Source organism: Schistocerca nitens, chromosome 9 (assembly GCF_023898315.1).
Source record: "Schistocerca nitens isolate TAMUIC-IGC-003100 chromosome 9, iqSchNite1.1, whole genome shotgun sequence".
Taxonomy (NCBI): Eukaryota; Metazoa; Arthropoda; class Insecta; order Orthoptera; family Acrididae; genus Schistocerca; species Schistocerca nitens.
In genome coordinates, this window is record NC_064622.1 from 13135390 (window position 1) to 13158250 (window position 22861).

Here is a 22861-nt window from a genome sequence, read left to right on the forward strand (position 1 = left end):
GCAGGTTACGGTTTTCCGGTCGCCTAGGGTCGAGCCGATATCGTCACGAGCTCAAGAGGGTCGCAGCAGACGATGTCGTGCCGTTAGCAAAGGCGTCTGGAGTCCAAATTTCGCCGCGCTTTCCTACCGGATACGGTCGTCGTACGTCCCACATCGATTTCTGCGGCTATTTCACGCAGCGTTGCTTGTCTGTTAGCACTGACATCTCCACTCAAGCCTCGTTGCTCTTGGTCGTTGAACGAAGGCCACCGACCACTGTGTTGTCCGTGTGTGAGAGGTAATACCTGAAATTTGGTGTTCTAGGCACACACTTGACACTACCGATCGCGGAATAACGATTTCCTAAGTGAAATGTCGCATGCGTCTATCTCCAACTACAGTTCCGAATTACAAGTCCGTTAAATGCCGCCGTGCGGTCACAATCACATCGGACACTTTTCACGTGAATCACATCAATATAAATGACTGCTCCGCCAATGCACTGCCCTTGTATACCTCGTGTATGCGATACTGCCGTCATCTGTATATGTTCGTATCGCAACCCCGCGACTTTTGTCACCTTAGTGTACAAGCCTGTGACGTCACGTACACTACAGTTTCCTGCGCCCGTCATGTCCTTGCACCTGACACTGACCTATTCTACCGATACTCCAAGTGGACTGTGCAAGGTCCGATTACAAACGTGTTTGGATAACATCTTCTGGCTTTTCAAGCCGCGTCAGTAGCAAAAAAAATTCTCGAGATTTCGACTGCTAGTTCTGCCATCGTCGTCAGGAGTAAAAGTACTGGCTGACCCGGCTGGCCGGCCGCGGTGGTCTAGCGGTTCAGGCGCTCAGTCCGGAACCGCGGGACTGCTACGGTCGCAGGTTCGAATCCTGCCTCGGGCATGGATGTGTGTGATGTCCTTAGGTTAGTTAGGTTTAAGTAGTTCTAAGTTCTAGGGGACTGATGACCACAGATGTTAAGTCCCATAGTGCTCAGAGCCATTTGAACCATTTGACCCGGCTGGCACTAGTTCCCGTTTATATACCTACAATTACGACCGCTAGCACCAATCGGAGAAGGGCTGAAACGACGCGTGAACGGAATGCGACAAGATTTTATGCCGGTGACTACTTTGAAGGTCAGTAAAACTTTGAAACATGCATCTCTTTTGTACGAGATGTAAATAAATAATTGCCACTATTAAAGCTCCAACCCTCGTATATGGTCATTCAAATAATGAATAAAGTAAAATTATTAAAATATATGAATATTATTTACAAATTTAAGTGAAAGGAATTATATGCATGTTCGAATCGTGCGCATTAAAATCAACTTTTTTTAAGAATTATAAAATGATTACAATACTTTACAATTATTACTGCTAATTATTTGAAAGTTAACTGAACTGTCAAATTAAAGATTAACGAAATTCAGAAAGAGATTATACTTAGAAGTTAGAAACTGTTTATGTCTCAAAAATTGAAATTTGCCGAAGATTTTACTAGCTTAATATGGAATTGTTTTTTATTTTAATTATTTTAAGTAAGTTGAATATTATTACCTTCTGTTGTAGACAACTGCATTAAACAACTAAACTAATAAATGTGTGTACATGTGATTCTTCAGTTTCTCCCAGCGCATTTGTTGCTCGAACAGTCCTCGGGTATACTGCCGGTTCATAGTGACCAACGGGCACAATATTTCGGCGGTCAGACATGTCGCCATCGTCAGGTGCGCTGACGAACTGAGCTCCTGAGGGCGGGCGGCCGATTTAAATCCCCTCCCCCCGCGCGCCGGCGGTCGCGAAGACGTGGGCGTCGGAATCTGTCATAGCGTCGATGTGCTTGCTACGTCCGCCCTGGTCGCCAGTTCGTACTTCTTGCTGAGTGTCTTCTTAATTACATTCAATGCCGGGTCCCAAGCCTCGCTGAGATTGTAGCCGCAATCTCGGTTGATAAGATCTTCTCTGGTGCGAATTTCGATATCCTCCCTTATAACGCTGTCCCAATATTTAGAGGTCTGTGCCAGGATCTTGGTACGCTCATACATATTTGCTGTTTTTCACATCATCATCCTTTTTTGTCATGTGTCACAGTGTTTGCTACCTGATCGGACTACTTATTGAACTGCCGATATCCTACATATGGTACAGCATAATTCTTCAGTCCAAGTAGATCACATTCTCGACACTGCCCTTTCACCAAGATAAAAACGGTCAGGGCCTTAAACACATGATGGTAGTCGCAGTAACACTTTGACTCATCAATTGATGTACCGATAGTCCTTTTGATATGTAATGCTTGTTAGCATACTGTTCACTCGTGTTGCAATTTCAATTTTTTCACGTAATTTGACACTTTTCCTTCCCTAAATTGATTATCAAATCATGTGGTTTTCATGTAACTGGAAACACCAGAAGATCACAGCAGATAGATCGAAAGATCTATTTAATAAGAAGAAACAGAAGAGAAGTATTATGTGACCAAAAATCCTACAAATTTTGCCTTCAGTTGATTATGAAACTATAGAAGAAATTAAATTTAGTTTCATTTAAATAGTCCTTGCCCATAAACCAATATTTGCAAAAAACTAAATCACACACTGTTAAGGTTCCACAATAATATTTAACTGTTGATATAAACCGGCTTTCGACTTTCTAGGACCTCACAGTCAGAAGTGTGCGTTTCAGTTTTTATTGTGTCTATGTTCCTCCACGTATGGGCGGAATATTCCATAAGTAAAAATTTCAGTGTCGTACTTCTAGGTGATTGAAAACTTACTTCAAAATTATATTGAAGAAAAAAAAGCGTAAGCAGACGAGAAGAATGAAGTCAAATAAGAAAGGACCAGGAAATTCTCACGCGAAAGTTGGTCATACTGGACAGTTTTACGAAACACTAACATCTTTGATGTATATCTTTTGTTTGTTTTGCCGGTAGACAGTAGTGTTTGATTAACAGGTGAGAAATTTAACCGAAGACAGAGTCATGTCATTGAAGTCGAAAGTGGTTGTTATTACAGGTATGGGTTTCCTCGTGAAGTTGAGAGTTTTGTTTCTTTGTGGTGCGTTCATGTAACCAATGTTTTCGAATTTTATTAGGAGCTAGTTCCGGCATTGGAGCTGGTGTTGCTATTAGACTGGCAAAATTGGGTTGCCGCCTCGTTCTTTGTGGTCGTAACGAGACTAATTTGAAGAAAACAGCAACGCAGTGTACCGAAGCTGGTCTGCCTCAAGACGAGGTAAGATGACTGAATGTTAGCCTGTAATCACAGTGCAACTTCAGTTCTGGCTGGTCAGTATTGTATGTAACTTGAAAAAACAAAAGGTATCGTTATGTGACATTAGCGCATGAAAGTTCCAAACAAGCTTTCAACAGCATCTGTAGACGTTACTATTAAATTTTTCGCTAATGTTTCAGTTTTACATGACAACTTATAAGAAGTGCTGTTCGGACTGTCATATTCACAAAATTGGCAGTACTTGTTTCTTGGACTTTGCCGCTAATCGTGTTGAAAAGTTTGAGTATATTAACAAATATGTCCAAAAATGAATATTTGCCGCCCAACTTCTTTATTGCTTGTGAAATAATTGCTAAACAATTATATTGTTACAGTTTATTCTGTTACTGATTCCATGCAAATAAAAAGTATTTTTTTTTTTTAGTTTTCTGGAGACTGCATCTTGCATCCAGAATAAAATCTTAACTATGCAGCGGAGTTTACGCTGATATGAAACTTCCCGGCATATTAGAACTGTGTGCCGGACCGAGATTCCAACTCTGGACCCTTGCCTTTCACGGGCACTTGGTAGAGCACTTGCCTGCAGAAGGCAAAGGTCCAGAGTTAGAGTCTTGGCCTGGCACACAGTTCTAATATGCCAGTAAGTTTTTTTTAATCTTGTATATTTAAACATTACATCACAAAATTCTAACATTGTCACAGGAGATGAATAAGTAGCTGAATTGCCTTTATGCTCCAGGTGTTGTGTGTGGTGGGAGATGTGACCAGTGTGGATGACTGTAAGCGCATAGTAGATGAAACTATTGGCCACTTTGGACAGTTGGATGTACTGGTAAGATAATCAAGAATTATTTCTTCTGCAGATGTGTCTTAAAAAATAATAAAAATACTGTTGTATCACTGTCTACTGGTACAAACTCTAAAATTAAATTAGAAAATACTTTGTGAAAAGTTTCAAGCTGCTGTGGAAATTATCAGTTTGTATAATGTATAGTTTTTTCCCCCATTCATGGGGTGGGGAATGTGGTTGTAGTATGAGAGAATTTGCAGCAAAGTAAACTGTGTATATTTATTGGACTACTTAACTTCTATTTTCAGGTGAATAATGCTGGACAGTTAACCCCAGGATCAATATACAACATGACTTTAGAGCAATATGATAAGACCATGAATGTGAATGTACGGTCAGTTATTGTGCTTACTCAGCTAGCAGTTCCTCATCTTGAGAAAACTAAAGGCACTATCATCAATGTTTCCAGCATAGCTGGTATCAGATCTGTAAGTAGAGTTCATTCCTGTTTTATTGCCATCTTGCTAGATTTGCGTCTTCATTTTTCATACGCTGAACACCCACACTCTCCTAAATGTAATATTCATTAATACTTGGACACTAGAAGTGTAGAAATTGACTGATTCCTTCATGAAATAATATAAATATACACCTTATAAAAATCAAATTTTATTTAAGCATTAGGGTTCAATTCGTAAAATAACTTCAAAGTTTATTGAAGATCAACTCATCCTTTGTACAAGTTTTAATAGAAAACATGACAGTTATTTAAGAGCTCATAGCTTTCACATTGCATGTTTTCATGTTGAAGCAAGATACTAGCAGCAAGCAGCACTATAACAGTGTGCACACAACAACAATCTACATCTTCACATATACTGTGCAAGTCACTACATGGTGTGTAGTGAAGGGTATGTTGTACTACTGCTAATCATTCCCTTCCCTTTCCTTTCCCACTCACAAATGGAAATGGAGAAAAACAGCTGTCTATGTGATACCTTTCGAGCCCTGATTTCACTTATATTGTTTATGGTCCTTATGCAAAATGTAGATTGGTGGCAATAGCAGCATTCCACTGTTGACGGCAGATGCTAATTCTCTAAACTCACTCAACAGTGTTTCAGAAGAACATTGTCTTCTTTCCTCCAGGGATTCTCATCTAAGCTCACAGAAAATTTCCCTACCACTCTTGTACTGATCAAACCAATGGGTGGCAAATGTAACAAACCTGAAAGTGTTTCATCTTTCAATATAAAAATGTGTCTTTTAAAATATGTATAGAATAATTATAACACTGTGGAGCAGGTTTATTTTAACTGAAATTGTTGGCAGTTTCCAGGTATCTTGGCATATGCAATGTCCAAAGCAGCTTTGGACCAGTTTACACATTGCCTTGCACTAGAGCTTGCTGATCGTGGAATCAGAGTCAACGCTGTGAACCCAGGTGTTATTGTTACTGAGGTGCACAAACGTGGTGGCATGTCTGATGCAGATTACGAAAAGGTAAAAGTTAGCATACTGTTAAAAACTTATTACAACCCACAAATAACACATGTAACTGTGAAGGTAGATTTACTTTCAAGGAAATTGTGCCAGGAAAATGTGCTAAAAAGGAGTAAATGTATTTTATTCCATTCAGAACTTTTCTTCTTACTAGAGAGCAAAAGCTTATTTGCAGGTTGTACAGAAAGGAGACTGTACTTGTGCGAGTCGAAGGACATAAAAGGGAAGCAGTGGTTGAGAAGGTCGTAAGACAGGGTTGCAGCCTATCCTTCATGTTATTCAGTCTGTAAATTGACTGAGCAGTTAAGAAAAGTAAGGAGAAATTTGGAAAAGACACTAAAGTTCAGGGAGAAATAGTAAAAAGTTTGATGTTTGACAATGAAATTGCAGTGGCAAAAACCATTGTCTAAAAAGTCAGATAAAAAATCACTGGATGCCTTCCTGAGAAACTGCCTCTGTTCTTCCCAAACTGTGTAAGTGTAGACCAGATGTGGCTTTGTTAGGAAATAGTATCAACAGGCATTGAGAGATTTATACCAAATTAATTAGTAAGAAATGTAATTGATTCCACATGGTACAAAACAAAAGTCAGAACACTGTTGCAGAAGCAACAAAAAACATGCCAAACTTAAAAGCACACAAAATCGCCAAGATTGGTGAAGTTTCTGCAAAACTTGAAATTTAGCATGATCTTCAAAGTAAGATGCTTTTGACAGCATCCACAATAGAACTGTTGTCTCAAAATATGGCAGAAAATGCAGAGAGACTCTGGTCATGTGTGAAGAATGCTAGTGGCAAGACAATCGATTCCTTCACCGTTTGATAATGATGGAGATGGTACTGATGAAAGTGCTGCCAAAGCAGAGTTACTTAATACAGTCTTCTGAAACTCTTTCACCAAAGAACATGAAGTAAATATTCCAGAATTTTAATCAAGAACTGCTGCCAACACAAGTAACTTAGAAGTAGATATCCTCAATATAGCAAAACGGCTTAAATCGCTTAAATAATGGCAAGTCGTCGGGTCCAGATTGTATACCAGACTTGTTACAGATTATGCTGCTGTAATAACTCCGTACTTAACAATTGTATACAACCACTCCATGGTCAAAAGATTCATACCTAAAGACGGGGAAGTTGCACAGGTCACACCAGTACTCAGTAAGGGAAATGCAGTAATCTACTGCACTACAGACCCATATCACTAACATAGATTTGCCGTAGGATTTTCGAACATATGTGTTCAAACATTGTGAATTACCTCAAAAGCAATGAACAGTCTATTCACACGTAGTCAGCATGGATTCTGTAAATATTGTTTTTGTGAAGTGCAACTATATCTTTATTCTCACAAAGTAAAGAGTGCTATCAACAGGGGATATCAAATTGAGTCTATACTTCTAGATTTCCAAAAGGCTTTTGATGCCATCCCTCACAAGTGGCATCTAATCAGATTGGATGCCAATGGAGTATCTTATCAGTTGCACTACTGCATTCATGATTTCCTGTCGGAGACATCACAGTTTGTAGTAATTGATGGAAAGTCTTGGAGTAAAACAGAAGTGATATCTGTTGTTCCCCAAGGAAGTCATATAGGCCCTCTGCTGCTTCTAATCCATATAAATGATTAGGAGACAATCTTAGCTGCCCCCTTAGACTGTTTGCAGATGAGGCTGTCATTTACCACCTTGTAAAGTCATTAGAAGATATAAACCAATGTGAGGTCATCCACATGAGTACTAAAAGGAATGTGTTAAGTCTTGGTTACATCGTACAAATCTAAAGGCCATCAGTTCGACTAAATATCTATATCAGCACAAATAATCAGTGTCTGGAAATATAATGTAATAGGATAGATAGATCTACTCGCCAAGCAGTGGCAGGACAACACACTTGTAAAGGTATTAAAGTTTCCAAGCTTTTGGAGGCTGTGGCTGCTCCTGGTAGAAGGCTGGAAGGGGAAGGTAGAGGGGTGGAGGAGGAGAGGACTGGTCAAATTTAGGAAAAGGGGTAGAGTTTGGAAAACTCGTCCAGGGTCAGGGGAGACTTACTGTTGGGAATGTGAAGGGAAAATGTTCACTTTTCATCCCATCTGGTAAGTCTCTCCTGACACCGGTGCCCTGGGAAACTTTTTTGAACTCCACCCCTTTTCCAAAATTTGACCAGTCCTCTCCTCCTCCACCCCTCTATCTTCCCCTTCAAGCCTTCTACAAGAAGAAGGAACTACAGCCTCCAAAAGCTTGGAAACTTTAATGCCTTCGTATGTGTGTTCCCCTACCACCACCTGGTGAGTGGTTTTTTTTCTGTATTTAACGGAATTGCAATTACAATTATCTTAAATTGGAATGATCATATAGATAATGTTGTGGGGAAGGCAAAGCAAAGACTGTGTTTCATTGTCAGAACACTTAGAAGATGTAATACTTACCAGATAGGATTGATAGAGGACATCAGAAAGGTTCAAAGAAGGGCAGCTAGTTTTGTATTATTGCAGAATAGGAGAGGGAGAGAGAGTGTCATGGATATGGTACACGAGTTGGGGTGGTGATGGTTAAAACATATGCATTTTTCTAGCAGCAGGTTCTGTTCATGAAATTTCAATTACCATCTTTCTGCTTGGAGTATGAAAATATTTTATTGGCACCCACCTAAATAGGGAGAAATGATCTTAATAATAAAATTTGAGAATCAGAGCTTGCATGGAAAGATTTAAGTGTTCATTTTTCCCATGTGCTGTTCAGAGTGGAACAGTAGAGTAATGGAGTGAGAAGTGGTTCAATGAACTCTTGTAGATGAAATTTGTCACTGACAGTGAAGGACTTCCAAGAGCAGTTGAATGGAAGGATAATGCCCTGAAAAGAGATTATAAGATGAAAGACAACAAAAGTAAAACAAGGGTAAAGAGATGCGGTTGAATTAAATCAAGTGGTGCTGAAGGAATTAGGTTAAAAAACAATAAACTAAAAGTAGTAGTGTTTTTTTGGGCAGCAAAGGACCTAATACTGGCTTAAGTAGAGAAGCTATAAAATGCAGACCGTCTATACTACGAAAAGCATTTCTGAAAAAGAAAAATTTGTCACAATTGGGATAAATGTAGTGTTCAGAAGTCTCTTCTGGAGGTATTTGTCTGGAGTGTAGCCTTAAATGGTAGTAAAACTTACACGATGAGCAATCCAGGCAAGAAAAGAGTAAATGTTTTTGAAATGGGGGTTCTATAGAAGATTGCTGAAGTGCAGGTGGGTAGATCAAGTAATTAACGAAGAGATACTGAATCGACTTGGTGAATAAAGAAATTTGTGGCACAACATTACTAAGAGACGGCAATAGGCTTGTATGAGATGTAGTGTGAAGAGCAGCATCAAGCTAGCCATCAGACTGAAGACAACAACAACACCGTTGTTCCATTTTTCCACGATGTAATAGTGTTACAAGGGGAATGTGATTAAAAAAAAATTCCAAAAACATCTTATTGAGAATGTGCATTCACATTTCTTGCCAGATTAATGGACTTTATACTGTTAATTGATTTGACTGTGGGTTCTTGGTGAAACATTGTAAATTAACTAAACGAACACTGTTTTATGCTTGTTTCACAAATTGTATTATGGTTGAAGCTTGTATTATGGTTACTGCACAACCTAGGTTTCGGGTCATAAGCCCATTTTCAAGTATATTATGATTCCAAAGATTATAATGCAAAGTATACCTTCCTGGTACTTGTGATGGAGCTTACTTGATCTTACTTAATTATGACAATCTGTCAGCCTGCAGCTGATGTTCAGGTGTACAAATACACAGCCATTGAAACTTTCAATTGTTCATAGATTGTAGAGCAATACAAGCTGTGTTTAACATATGTGTACACCTAGGCTGAACCTGTGGTACAGGCCATACCAAGGGAAATTTGGTGATCACCACCCCGCAAAAACATTTTAGAACGATTTTTTAATTAAAAGCCTATAATGCAGCATGGGAGGTGAGGTGTATCATTGAATTAAATTTTACTACATAATTTGTGGTACAATGAATTGATAAGATTAAAAAATTAAAAACCTAAACACTATTTTCTTAAGAGAACAAAAGTAGAGATTTATGGCCATGCAAAAATCAATGTTTCAATTTTAAAAAGAAATGTTTTATGTATAAGCAAATATATTTGATTGGCGAATGATAAAGAAATGGAGCAAAAAAGCAAATTTAATTGTATTTAACTCAGATACTCAATGCTGCACACTTATTTACATGTAACTTCAGACTATCTGTGTAGATTAGATTCAGTTTTCGTTCCATAGACCTAAAAGTGAGATGAATCTCGTGGTTGTGGAACAAGTCAGAAAGTATAACATGAAACATTTGAATAGGCCTATAACACTCATTACCCTGATCATTTGTCAGGAGATTGTCAAAATAGGTGAATACATTACAGTAAACCGGAACTGCTAATATTTACAGACTCAATAGCCTCTCAGGATGAAACACAGTGCTCTCAAAACTGAAATGTAACTGACGTTTTTACTGAAGCTGGTCTAACAGTCCCTGTTAAGATATTCACCTGTAGAATAGAAGGAATTACCCCTCAGAAAGTCTTTCAAGGTCTGCTTAAATCGTGCTTTATCGGAAGCTAAGTGTTTAATGGTTCCTGCAATTTATTGAAAAGATGTATTCCTGAATATTGGACCCCCTTTTTGGACTAAGGTAAGTGATTTTAGGTCTTTATGTAGACTTATTATTCTTAGTATTGAGCTGTTGGTTGGAAATAGATGTATATTATTTGCAACAAATTTAATTAAGGAATAAATGTACTGAGAATCAGTGGTTAGTTCCTTGAACAGGTTTCTGCAAGATGTTCTCGAATTAAATCACAAATGAGTCTTATTACACTCTTTTGCACGCTAAAAACATTTGCTTGGTTTAACGAGTTATCCTAGAATATGATCCTGTATGACATAATAGAATGAAAGTAAGCAAAATACACAATTTTTTTTATATTTATATGCCTCCTACACCTGACATCATTCTCACTGCAAATACAGACTTGTTTAGGTGCATCAGCAATTCTGTGGTTTACTCTTCTCAACTGAATTTACTATAAAGTATTGAAGTCCTGTTTCAATATGTATTTGTCAACTGTCACAGTCTGTGGTGGTTGTGCTGAAAGCATGACATTTAGTAGCACTGTAATTTTTTGGCAGTTCCTTGAGAAGTGTAAGACAACACATGCTCTGGGGAGACCGGGGAATGTCGAGGAAGTTGCTGGTACTATAGCTTTCCTGGCTTCAGATGATGCGTCTTTCATCACTGGTGTCACCCTTCCAGTTGATGGAGGAAGAGGATGCATGTGCCCACGATAAATATGGTACACCATAAGCGTATTTGGAAAATAGTTCTCTGAACTATTGAAATTTCTAACAATATATTTTCGTAGAGTGATGTAACATACTTTTCAAAATGCGAGAAATTTCTTGTAATGAAAGTATTTGTAACCAGTATTTTTTAAAACATTGTTTATCGTGTTGAGGAAAACTGCTTCCTGTGATAAGATATACTGAAGTATTAATTATAATGTGTACTTACCATGTTTAACAAAGCCTTGCACTTAATGATTATTCAATAGCCTTCAAGGCAAATTCTTGAAGAAAGAATGTTACAGAAGTATTTTTCTAGCATTATGGATTGTCTGAGCAGTTCATATTGTGTAAAACAGTATTCTTGTCCATTAGAAAGAATTGAACTGTTAACTGTATGTGGGTTGTGTCTATTAAAGATTGCTGGTATGTTACACTGTGTCTTTTTTTCACTACCATTTTGTAAAATCAACATGAGAATTATAAATGCTCTTGTGTATCCATGCTGGTAAGTGTAAACATTAAGTAGGAGTAGAAGCTAATCAGCAATTATCGTTTTTATGAAGTTACGTGCTGAACATTGTAGGGTAGCATGCAGAAACAAGTGTTTTGGTCATGAAATTGTAATGGAAGTAGCAGACACAAATGAATGTGGTTGACGTGCTCAGTCCCGATTGTGTCCGTTCAGACATATTGCACAACATAATAATGGTCGTAGTGTCCAAACATGTGCACTGATTTGGCGGTGAGAATGAACTGGCACCAGAGGTTGTGATATAGGAAGTTGGAAGTATTCCATCTGTTATGACTCTTTTGAATAAGTATTTTTCCCCTTTGTTCTAGTCTCAAATTTTATAAATTTTCTATGTAGTGTACATGTGGGACGTGTTGGAATATTTCAAAACTTTAATTAAACAGTTCAGATTGAACAATATTTTTTATCTGATTTTAAGTGACCATCTTATGTCGGTGAGAAATCGTTGTTAGTTGGCTACTGAGTCACTCACTGAATCACTAAAGCAGGGAAGATACAGATGCCGAGAATCTCATTTTGCCAGTAGCCATAGATATGGTTGAAATTGCAAGCACTACTGGCCAGTGTTGGTACGACATGTTTAGCAAGAGCACTGCAGCAACCAGATTGATTGGTCAGAATGCATCGCCATTTGTAATGATGGTGCTAAAGCTATGACTGGCTGTAAAAGTGGACTCGCTGCAGAATTAATAGTGCCAAATGTTTCATGGGAACACTGCTTTCTTCATAGGCAAGCTCTGGCAGCCATGGTTTTACATTGTAAATTAAACGATGTGCTTAAAGCGGTGATCAAAGTTATGAACTCTGTTAAAGGTAAAGTGACTGATTATAGTCATTTGTGAAGACATGGGTTTGCTCCATCAAAATCGCCTTTATCACACAGGTCAGGTGGCTTTTCAGAGGAATGGTATAGGCACGAGTTGTGGGACTAAAAGCTGAATTGTTAATATTCTTACAGGATTTTAAATCGGGATATGCAAAACATTTTTGTGAACCTGTTTAGCTATTTGAATTAGCAATTTTTGCTGACCTTTTTAGCCACCTAAATATTTTAAACAAGAGCCTACAAGGCAGAGAAGAAAACATTATAACAGTCTACAATAAAATAAAGGAATTCCTTGCAAAGCTCTATGTCTGGTCATTGTCTTTACAAAAGATGATATTTGAGCCTTTCCCACACATTTGGAAGATTGTGGAGAAATTGCAATGGAACAGTTGGTGGTATTAAGTTCTCACATTTCTTACATTATACAGAGCTTGCATAATTTGGAAGAGAAAGTATTAACTTACTTTCCAGAACTGAAGTCTGAAGCTGACAATAAATGTACTAAATCCGATTTTGGATATTTCAGTACAACTGGTTGATATGAGCATGAGGATGAAAGGAACATTTATAGATTTTGCTGCTGACGACTTGCTTAAAATGGAATTTAATTTGCAAAAGACTGATCTCTTCTGCATGAAGATAAAAGAACAATATGCACAACTGCCAAGGGAAGCTCTGAAATTATTAGTGCCATTCGACACTACCTATTTATGTGACTGTGTTCTCTTCAGAGATGAACACAAAATCTAAGAAGAGAAATAATCTTCAATTAGAAAATAATTTGGTAATTTGTGAGTCAAAAATAGAACCACAAATTGACAAATTATTAATAAATAAACAGCCATAGTCTTCTTGTTGAAATTGTTGTCCTTTTACTGCAGTAAAGGACCTAAAACCCTTGCTTTGCCAATAAAGTACTGTGCATTTGTGTATAATCACTGACTCTACAATTATTGATATTGACTCTACTTTTAATGGTATGGCTTATGCACTGCAGGATAGAAATGACAATAAGATAACAGAAAACGCAGAAGAATAAATAGTGTAATGTTTACATCAGTATTACTATTACACTGAACAAAGCAAAGACCGACCTCACTAAACAAGCAGCTACCATAAAGAGTGAGTTGCATAACAAGCAGTATGGAGTATTAACAATGAAAACAATCAAGTTTTGACAACATAATGTAACTGGATAGTCTTTCCTTCTTGTCCCCTCCTGTAAGTCTCCCCTGACCTGCGGTTCTGGGTGACTTTCCCAAAATCTACCCCTTGTCCTAGACCCATCTAATCAGTTTCCTTCACCCCTCTTCCTTCCCCTTCAACCTGTTTGCCTGAAGAAGAAGCGACTGGCTCTAAAGCTTGCCTAATTATAACCTTTTATGTGTGTTTTCTGCCGCTACAGTCGAGCAATATGCAGTGTAATTCTGCAAAAGGCTAAATTGCTTAACGAGAAATGTTTTGCATAATGAGTGCCCCCCCCCCCACCCTCCTTTTTTTTTAACCATTTAAAAATCACCAACTTCTGCAGCTACCATAACTGGGTAATAAGACACTTTATGTTCTGTGACCTTCTGCCTTATATTATAGAAGCTCTGATAAATGACAATGCCGCTGACAATGCAGTATTCAGCTGTACTGATAGCGACACACCTCATGTCGCTGCTATTGTCTCCGGTACCACTGCTCTGCCAATGATGTTGCAAATTCTTCGTGACGATGCTGCAAGCCTTCCTCACATTGAAGACTCATGTTAATCCATGCCCTTGAAATACCTGTCTATGAATCCTATTTTAAATTCGTTGTCATAAACCAACACAAATTTAATAATACCTAGAGAGATGTTTGAAAAATATGTCCTGTATAATGAGTGTTTCACAGTGCAGGTATGACTCTGAAGTGAATTACACTCATTTTGGGAGGCCCCACTGTGTAGTCAGTTTGTAAAGAAGGAAATCTTTCCTTCAAATTTCTCAAAGTTACTTTTTGGATTTTGTTCATTTAGTTGTTGATCAGTTCCTAAACCAGTTTGTAGGATTTGCATTCATTCATCGTTAACATGGTCTAGTTACTGTGAAACAGTCTACTTTCTGTTCAGTTCAAATGAATGTTAAACAGGTAATTACATAATTTTAATAAAAATTATTCTTAATCTAATCACTTCTGCTGTCCCCCTTTTGGCACTTATCCACCCACAGAACTGCATCCAAATTACAAATATTTTTTATTTTTCGTGTGATCCTATTTATTTTTCATTTCATCTCATTGTGACTTCACGCCAATTTCATTTGGTTTTTGCCTTTCACTATTGATCTACTCCCATAGAATTCTTCTTGTTTCTCCCCTATTTCATCCAGTCTTTCCTTTTTGTAAATTTTCCTAGGTGTTTGAATGTATTTTTGCAAATTTCTTCAGACATAATTCTACATTATTTACATATTTTTTCCCTCATTTTTTCCACTACCATGGATCTTTCTTCCTTCCATCTGCATCAGTAAACAACCCAGTCCCACGTACTGTAATGCGTTGTTGCTTGGCTCATGGAATCCCCCTAAATGGTCTTACTGTCAAATTACCCATCTCCGGCTGCCACACTTCCTTACACAATGACCTCCATCTGTTCACATTCCGCCAATCCTTAGCCATCACCAACATATTCCTGCAAAACCATGTCAATCAGCCCCAAACCTGATGTGAATCTTCAGGGTTTGGTGGCGCAAAGACTGTTCCATTAAGTTTCGGGTGTGCAGCAGCAAGAAATCTCCTTCTTCTTCTACTAATATTTTGGCTGTATAATGTTCACCCATCTTCAGAGTGAGCCGCAAGACTGCCGCTCCAGTGCTCGCTTCGTCCCTTTATACTGTTGTACCGCGCGACTGCGCATGCGGCCACAGATGCAAATGCGTCAGAGACGTTGGTCGGCGGCAGAGACGTGCATAATGCGCGAGTTGTATCTATGACTCAGCAGTTGATCTTTGTTGGCATATCGATATATCATTGTGAGCTGCACTGTGACGACGTCTTTGCGAGTTTATTACAGCAAGTGCCGGATTCCAGGATTTATCAAGATTGAAACCACTATCTCTATTAATTAAGTTCGTCGTCAAGCGAATTTCAGTTGCCTCCTTTACTATCGAGTCCCAAAAGGATGATGTAGTTGCCAAAATTTCGACGTTGTCATACAACATACTGTGACCATTATCAATACAGTGCTCTGCCACTGCCGACTTGTTAGGTTGTAAAAGTCGTGTGTACCTCTGGTGTTCTGTACATCTTTCTTGGACAGTACGAGTTGTTTGTCCGATGTAAGAAAGGCCACATTCACATGGAATTTTGTACACTCCAGATTTTCGGAGCAGCAAATCATCTTTGACGGAGCCTACGAGGGCAGCTGTCTTAGGTGGAGGACAAAAAAAGGAGCAATATATCTGTGGCAGAGAGGGCTGCTCTACGCAAGCTTCGCCTGGATACTCAGACGGTGGTACTCCCAGCAGATAAAGGTAATGCTACTGTTTTATTGTCTCGGGACGAATACCATGATAAAATGTACAGTTTATTGAGTGATAACATGTACCGGAAGATCAGCAGGGATCCCACTAATCGAGTGGCGAAGAAAACTGTTTCGCTTCTGAATGATTCTCCCTTTCCACCAGAAGTTGTTCGGAGATTGAAACCAAGTGGTCCGAAAATCAGGAGTGTACAAAATTCCATGTGAATGTGGCCTTTCTTACATCGGACAAACAACTCGTACTGTCCAAGAAAGATGTACAGAACACGGGAGGTACACACGACTTTTACAACCTAACAAGTCGGCAGTGGCAGAGCACTGTATTGATAATGGTCACAGTATGTTGTATGACAAAGTCGAAATTTTGGCAACTACATCATCCTTTTGGGACTCGATAGTAAAGGAGGCAATTGAAATTCGCTTGACGACGAACTTAATTAATAGAGATAGTGGTTTCAATCTTGATAAATCCTGGAATCCGGCACTTGCTGTAATAAACTCGCAAAGACGTCGTCACAGTGCAGCTCACAATGATATATCGATATGCCAACAAAGATCAACTGCTGAGTCATAGATACAACTCGCGCATTATGCACGTCTCTGCCGCCGACCAACGTCTCTGACGCATTTGCATCTGTGGCTGCATGCGCAGTCGCGCGGTACAACAGTATAAAAGGACGAAGCGAGCACTGGAGCGGCAGTCTTGCGGCTCACTCTGAAGATGGGTGAACATTATACAGCCGAAATATTAGAAGAAGGAGATTTCTTGCTGCTGCACACCCGAAACTTAATGGAGCAGCCCCAAACCTCCTTGCAATACCTTCTCTCCATTCGTAAAATTCTCCTGCAATGCATTCCAAAATTCCTGGATCCCATAACACACATTGAAACTCTTGCTCTCCAGGAACTAGAGCCACATGCACAACGCCACCTCAAAAAACTCTCCAACCTGCTCACTTCCTATGCCTGCCTTGGGCTACCACTGTCCACCACCTCTACCACAATATCGAAGCCTCCCCTACATCCGCTCTTAGCTGACAAACCCTGTCTACCAGACCTACTACATTTACCGCATGCTCTAAAACGTCCTCCCACCACCACACAGAATCCAGAACCTAAACAGACCTGAAACAGTCATGAAATGAAATGTTCCTCCAAAAGCTGTATCACTGCAGAAGTATCAGTCCTTTCCTAAGACCTCACATTTTGCCCCACCCAAAAATTCAACCGGTCAGGACTTGATAGAGACCTTCTCTCTTTCTCCCAGGCCCTACTGTGGAAACACCTTATCACTGCCAGCTCTACCAATTGGACTCAACCAAAGACCAAATTTGAATCCTAGCTGACTCGGTTAACGTCTTCATCGAACCATGATCCATCCCCAGTACCCCAAAATCACCTGCTGTTAACTTTGCAGAATTTCTTAACCTCAAACCTTATCTCACCATCATTCTCCAAATCCCTCAACATGCAAACCAACCTTACATCTGCAGAAAGATCCGCAGTCCACCTCCGTAACACTGATCCTGACCTTATAATCCTACCTGCTGACAAAGGCTCCACCACTGTTGTTGTGAATCACAAGGATTGCTGGGCAGAAGGACTGCACCAGCTGTCAGATTCATCCAGCAGGATCTCCAGTCTCTACTCAGATCATTAGGCCCATACCAAAACCTCTTTCTCGAGTCCATCTCTATCCTCACACCTAACATTCCCCGCACTCCTATCTTCTACATGCTTCCTAGAATCCATAAACCCAACCATCTGGGGTGCCCCATTGTGGCCGGTTACTGTGCTCCCACTGAGAATCTCTGCTCTCGTACATCATCTTCGGCCTATTACCCGCAACCTACTCTCCTACATAAATGGTTACACTAACATCCCTAATGCCCATAGCCTTACTGCTATTGTACACTACCTTTCCCAGTGCCCAACATTTCAAACCAACCACCTCCTTCCTAGTCACCATGACCAACTATATCCTCACCCACAATCATTTCTTCTCTGAAGACGCTACCTACAAACAAATACAAGGTATGGATATGGACACCCGCATGGCACCATCCTATGCCAACCTATTCATGGGCCATCTGGAGGAATCCTTCCTAAAAACCCAGAATGTCAAACCCTTCACCTGGTTCAGATTCACTGATGACGTCTTCTTGATCTGCATTGAGGGTGAGGACACCCTCCCACATTCCTCCAGAACCTCGACACCACCTCTCCCATTCACTTTACCTGGTCCTACTCAATCCATCAAGTCACATTCCTCAATGTTGACCTCACCCCTGTCCATATCAAATCTACCAACCATTAACAATACCTCCATTTCGACACCTGCCACCGAGTCCATACTAAGAAGTCCCTCCAGTGCAGCCTAGCCACCTGTGGCCCTCTCAAAATATACCAAGGGCCTCACTGAGGCCTTTACATATTGTAATTAGCCTCCCAACCTTGTACAAAAGCAGATCTCCCATGCCTTATCTTTACAGTCACCCATCACCTTCCAAAGCCCCACCGTCTGCCCATAGAGGAGCATTCACCTCGTGACACAGTACCGTGCAGGACTGGAGCAACTGAATTACATTCTCCACCCGGGTTTCGACTACCCCTCATCGTGCCCTGAAATGCGAAATGTCATACACAATATCCTTGTCAATCTCTACACGACACCTGCTCCCAACCCCGTGCCTCATATCCGTGTAATAGACGTAGATGCAAGACCTGTCTCGTACATCCTCCAATCGCCACCTACTCCAGTCCTGTCACAAACGTCACCCATCCCATCAATGGCAGGGCTACCTGTGAAACCGGGCATGTGATCTACAAGCTAAGCTGCAACCACTACTGCATTCTACGTGGGCGTGACAACCAACAAGCTGTCTGTTTGCACGAATGGCCACCGACAAACTGTGGCCAAGAAACAACTGGGCAGCTTGTTGCTGAGCACACCACCCAAAACGGCATCCTTTGTTTCAGTGACTGCTTCAGAGCCAGTGCTGTCTGGGTCCTTCCCACTATCACCAGCTTTTCTGAAATGCACAGATGGGAACTCTCCCTGCAGTATGTCCTATGTTCCTGTAAGTCTCCTGGTCCGAACCTTCATCAGTCATTGCCCTTACCCATCTAGCCCCTTCCCTGTTCCCATTCCAGCACTGCACAACTCTCTATTGCACCAACGTACCCAGTCTTTTTACTTCCTTTCTGCTAACCCCTATCTCACCTCCCGACTGCACCTAGTTGCCTGACCCTCTCTCCACCTTGTCCTGCATATTCCTAACAGCACTTTACTGTCCCCTATCCCTACCCTGCTATCACACCCCCTCCCTGCCCCAGCCTCCTTACCCCCAACTGGTTGCCTCTTCCACAGTGCCCTGCTGCTGGTAATCTGGCTTCAGGTGCCAGAGACTGTGGTCGTGTGTGTTAGTTGCATTTGCGTGAGTGTGTGCATATGTGTATGTTGTCGAATTTTGACAAAGGCCTTGTTGGCCGAAAGCTAATTATGTGACATTCTCTTTTTTTTGTGCAATTCGGCTTCTCCGCTATATAATGAGTAGCAACTATCCTCCTCATTACACTGTTAAGTTTCACTTTTCTTAGGCCTGTTTCTGTATTACAGAACCCCTAGTAATCAGTCATGCAATGGGCTGGTTGTTTCGTTTACTTTCATTCAGTTTCAAAGAAGACAAAAATTTGTTTTTCATTAATTGCAAGAGTATTTGGTATATTTTATTGCAAATTATTGTACTAGTTTTTAGAAGATATGTTTCAGCTCTTTTTTTAAAGCACTATCAAGAAAACAGAGATTCACTTCATAGTATTCACTATTAAGAACATGAAAGAAATGAGGAATGAAACAGGTGGCAAGCAACACTGATTTTGTGGGAATCATGATAAAGCCACAGAACTATGAAAACAGAAACAATGTCAACACGCAATGTTTCAGTTACAGTCCGAGGTAAGCTCAAACGTCTTATGTCACCTCAGAAGATATTGCTGTACTTTGTGCCTTCTCTGATTGCTTCCAGTCCTAGCAATCTATTGTTTGGTTCAAAGCTTAGTTACTGAAATGCATGGTAATAACCATGTTGTGAAGACTTGCACGTGAGCTGTGTGTGTGTTGTTGCAGACATTTTGTACTACATTTTAGTGTGAGCATCTTTTAAATTCACTTACGTGAATTGCTCTATTTCCATGTGATATTTTTACCGCAGCAGATGATTGGCGTGAAAAACTGAGTTGTCAATACGGAACGAGACACTACCCCTACACTGCAGAGTCCATCTGAAGTTAATGTGGTCCTTGCCCTCTCCCTACAGAGCTTGTGACCCTCACTGTGCTATTTCCACTCTTGGGATGTCGGAAGGGTTTGATAGACATATGTTCACGTCACTTCTCACCGCCGCAAGTCTTCCTATATTTGAAGTGTTCAACAGGTTTTAATTAAACTTTTACTATATTAAATTTAATAAAGTACCACATCTGAATGAGTGAGACTTTATAATATGCTTTCACAAAGCCTTGTCATTTCGGTGTGATGTTTCTACCATAGCAGATGAGCGCCATGAAACATATGTTATCAGCTATACTGCAAATTCTGGTTGCACCATTTAGAGTGATTAAACTGAAGTAACTCTGGCAACCGTGACCCCCGAGCAAGACTTTGCCACCCCCTGGTGGTTGCGGTCCACAAGTCGAAAAATGCTGCATTAAAATATCAGAAAGAAAAGGTAAATAACAAATGCACCACATGTTGGCCTTTGCAACAGTCGGGCTCATCTGAATGGTGTTCCAGATTTGGTAGTTTTCTGATAACACACATTGGCTAAAGTTAGATGGTCAGGAGAGGCGTTGTCTGAAACACTTGGATGATTAGTACAAAAGATAGCCCTTGGGAAAAACAAGCAAATCAGTATGCCATTTGGATAATAAATTCATAGAGTATAATAATATGAGGGTTGGAACTTAAATTGTGGCAACTATTTATTGACAACCGATATGAAAGAGTTACAAGTTTGCACCTGTTACTGTCCTTCAGAGTAGTCACCATCGTTGTGTAGAACCCGTTGCCAGCGATGTGGAAGTCTTAGTATACCGTTAGCAGAGCCTGCTCTGCTGATAGTGCGAATGGAGCGGTCTACTGCCTGTCGAATCTCTGGAACAATTCTGAAGTGAATGCTACGAAGTGCTTCCTTCATCTTCGGAATCAAATCAAAGTCACAAGGACTTAAGTCTGGGGAGTATGGTGGATGGTACAGTACTTCCCAGTCCCATTGGCCAAACAGAGCAGCCCCACCTTGCACTGTATGCGCCTGCACATTTTGTGCAAAATGATGGGTGGGTTGCACAGAAAGTGTTGCCGCTTCTTTCACAAAGCTAGTCGCAGGTGATGTTCCAAAAAAGAACAGTAATACTGTTTATTGATGGTCTGCCGTGGAGAATGTAATGCATTAGGATAACACCATCACAGTCGTACACAAGAATCCCCGTAACTTTAGACCTCTCCATTCGCACCATCAACAGAACAGGTTGTGCCAACGGTATACTACGCCTTCCACATTGTTGGCAACAGGTTCTACACAACGCTGGTGACTACTTCGAAGGACAGTAACAGGTGCAAACATGTAACTCTTTTGTATCTGTTGTGAATAAATAATTGCCAGTATTTAAGTTCCAACTCTCGTATAATTGCATCGCTTAACATTAATCAAAAATATAAGTAATAAAGGCATACAAAATGGAATCAACAGTGTCAGTGCACAGTATGAACATGTCCAAAATTATATTATTGTTGATGACCATTGGATTGTCACCCATGAGAGTGAAATGAGATGTCAGGATGAGAGTAGATGTGTTCAATTAATTTTGGCCCTCGGCTGTAGTACATGAGGAACTGCTCAGTGTAGGTATCCAGTTGCCTCTCATGCAAAACAATAGACGTCCAGCATTGCTGACAATGCAGAGTGTGGGGCCAAGTGTGATGTCACTGGAATGCCGCTGTCAGTGACTTCGGCTGCAACCGTGATGACATTGCAGTGGCGCAGCGGTGATGACCGTGAAGTTCCTGCAGTTCCTGCAGCTTCCTCGTGACTTGGGGCAGGCTACCCTGTCTCCTGGTTGAACAGCGGATCGCATAATGCATTCCGGGGAGTGTGGGAGTCACAGGCTTGTGATGTAGAGTTTAATACTGAGATGAGAATGATTTAGTACACAAATGGCAGAGTACTTACATGCTCCAGACTATGTTCGTTTAGGGCTTAAGACGTATACTCTTAACATTCCCATGATGGCATACGAGTAAAGGCTTCCATCCTTCGGCTAGCATGTTGCAGCATCAGCTGTTGCTGTACCACGCCCAGCTGGCTCCACTTCGCAATGCTAAACACTCATATGTGCTTGCGGCTGGCTCTGTTGCAACTCGCTTCCACTCTGGCATATCGTTTGATCGAATATCGTTGACACACTACATCACCCTTCTTTTTGACACGTGGTCTCTCGGGTCAACAAAACTAGATCATCATTTACATTAGAGTTCCTGATGATGGCCCTTGTGACCCTAATTATTCTAACAGTTAGTTCCCTTAGCCCTCACACATGATCTTACACATTTCAACAGGGCCCCTTGCCTTGCTCCTCAAACACCATGGAACTTGTTTCATTACTAGGCTTCTTGCACAATCATTTCTAACTCTCTATTCCCAACTTACAAGCTAAAGTGAATAAATTATTCTTAATACTTCCCCCTTGTGTGTTCAGCTTCCTTCTGCTCGGGGTATCCAATCCACTGGTATGTGAATGACAGCTGGGTCAGAGCTCAGTCTTGTGCTTCATATTCTACTTATCAAAACAAGGACTACGCTCAGCAGAATAAGTGCCGCTGTGGTGGTTGGTACAACGATAGTCAGTTCTCTCTCTTCCTGGTACTGATTTTCCCAATATGAATTTACATGTTGCAATAAGGTTTCCAGGGAGACTTGTCTTCCTGCTGCTTCAGAAGTTTGTTAATAGACTGCTTTAATTCGAGTCATAGTCTGACTTAAGCTGGTTAGATCTGCAGCAGGTAGCCCTTATGTGAACTCCTCTGGGCAATACAAATGAGGCTATGAAATATTCATGTGTATTATCCCTG

The 22861-nt window shown here is 40.4% G+C and overlaps 1 protein-coding gene across 1 annotated transcript; it reads left to right on the top strand.

The window, feature by feature from the left end:
- Positions 1 to 2876: 2876 nt before the first annotated feature.
- LOC126203816 (3-oxoacyl-[acyl-carrier-protein] reductase FabG-like) lies at positions 2877 to 11284 on the top strand. The gene is made up of 6 exons (XM_049938185.1): positions 2877 to 3006; positions 3086 to 3225; positions 3965 to 4057; positions 4324 to 4503; positions 5348 to 5518; positions 10711 to 11284. Exons 1-6 carry the CDS (start codon positions 2973 to 2975, stop codon positions 10867 to 10869), a joined length of 777 nt encoding a protein of 258 aa, XP_049794142.1. The 5' UTR covers positions 2877 to 2972; the 3' UTR covers positions 10870 to 11284.
- Positions 11285 to 22861: the final 11577 nt, after the last annotated feature.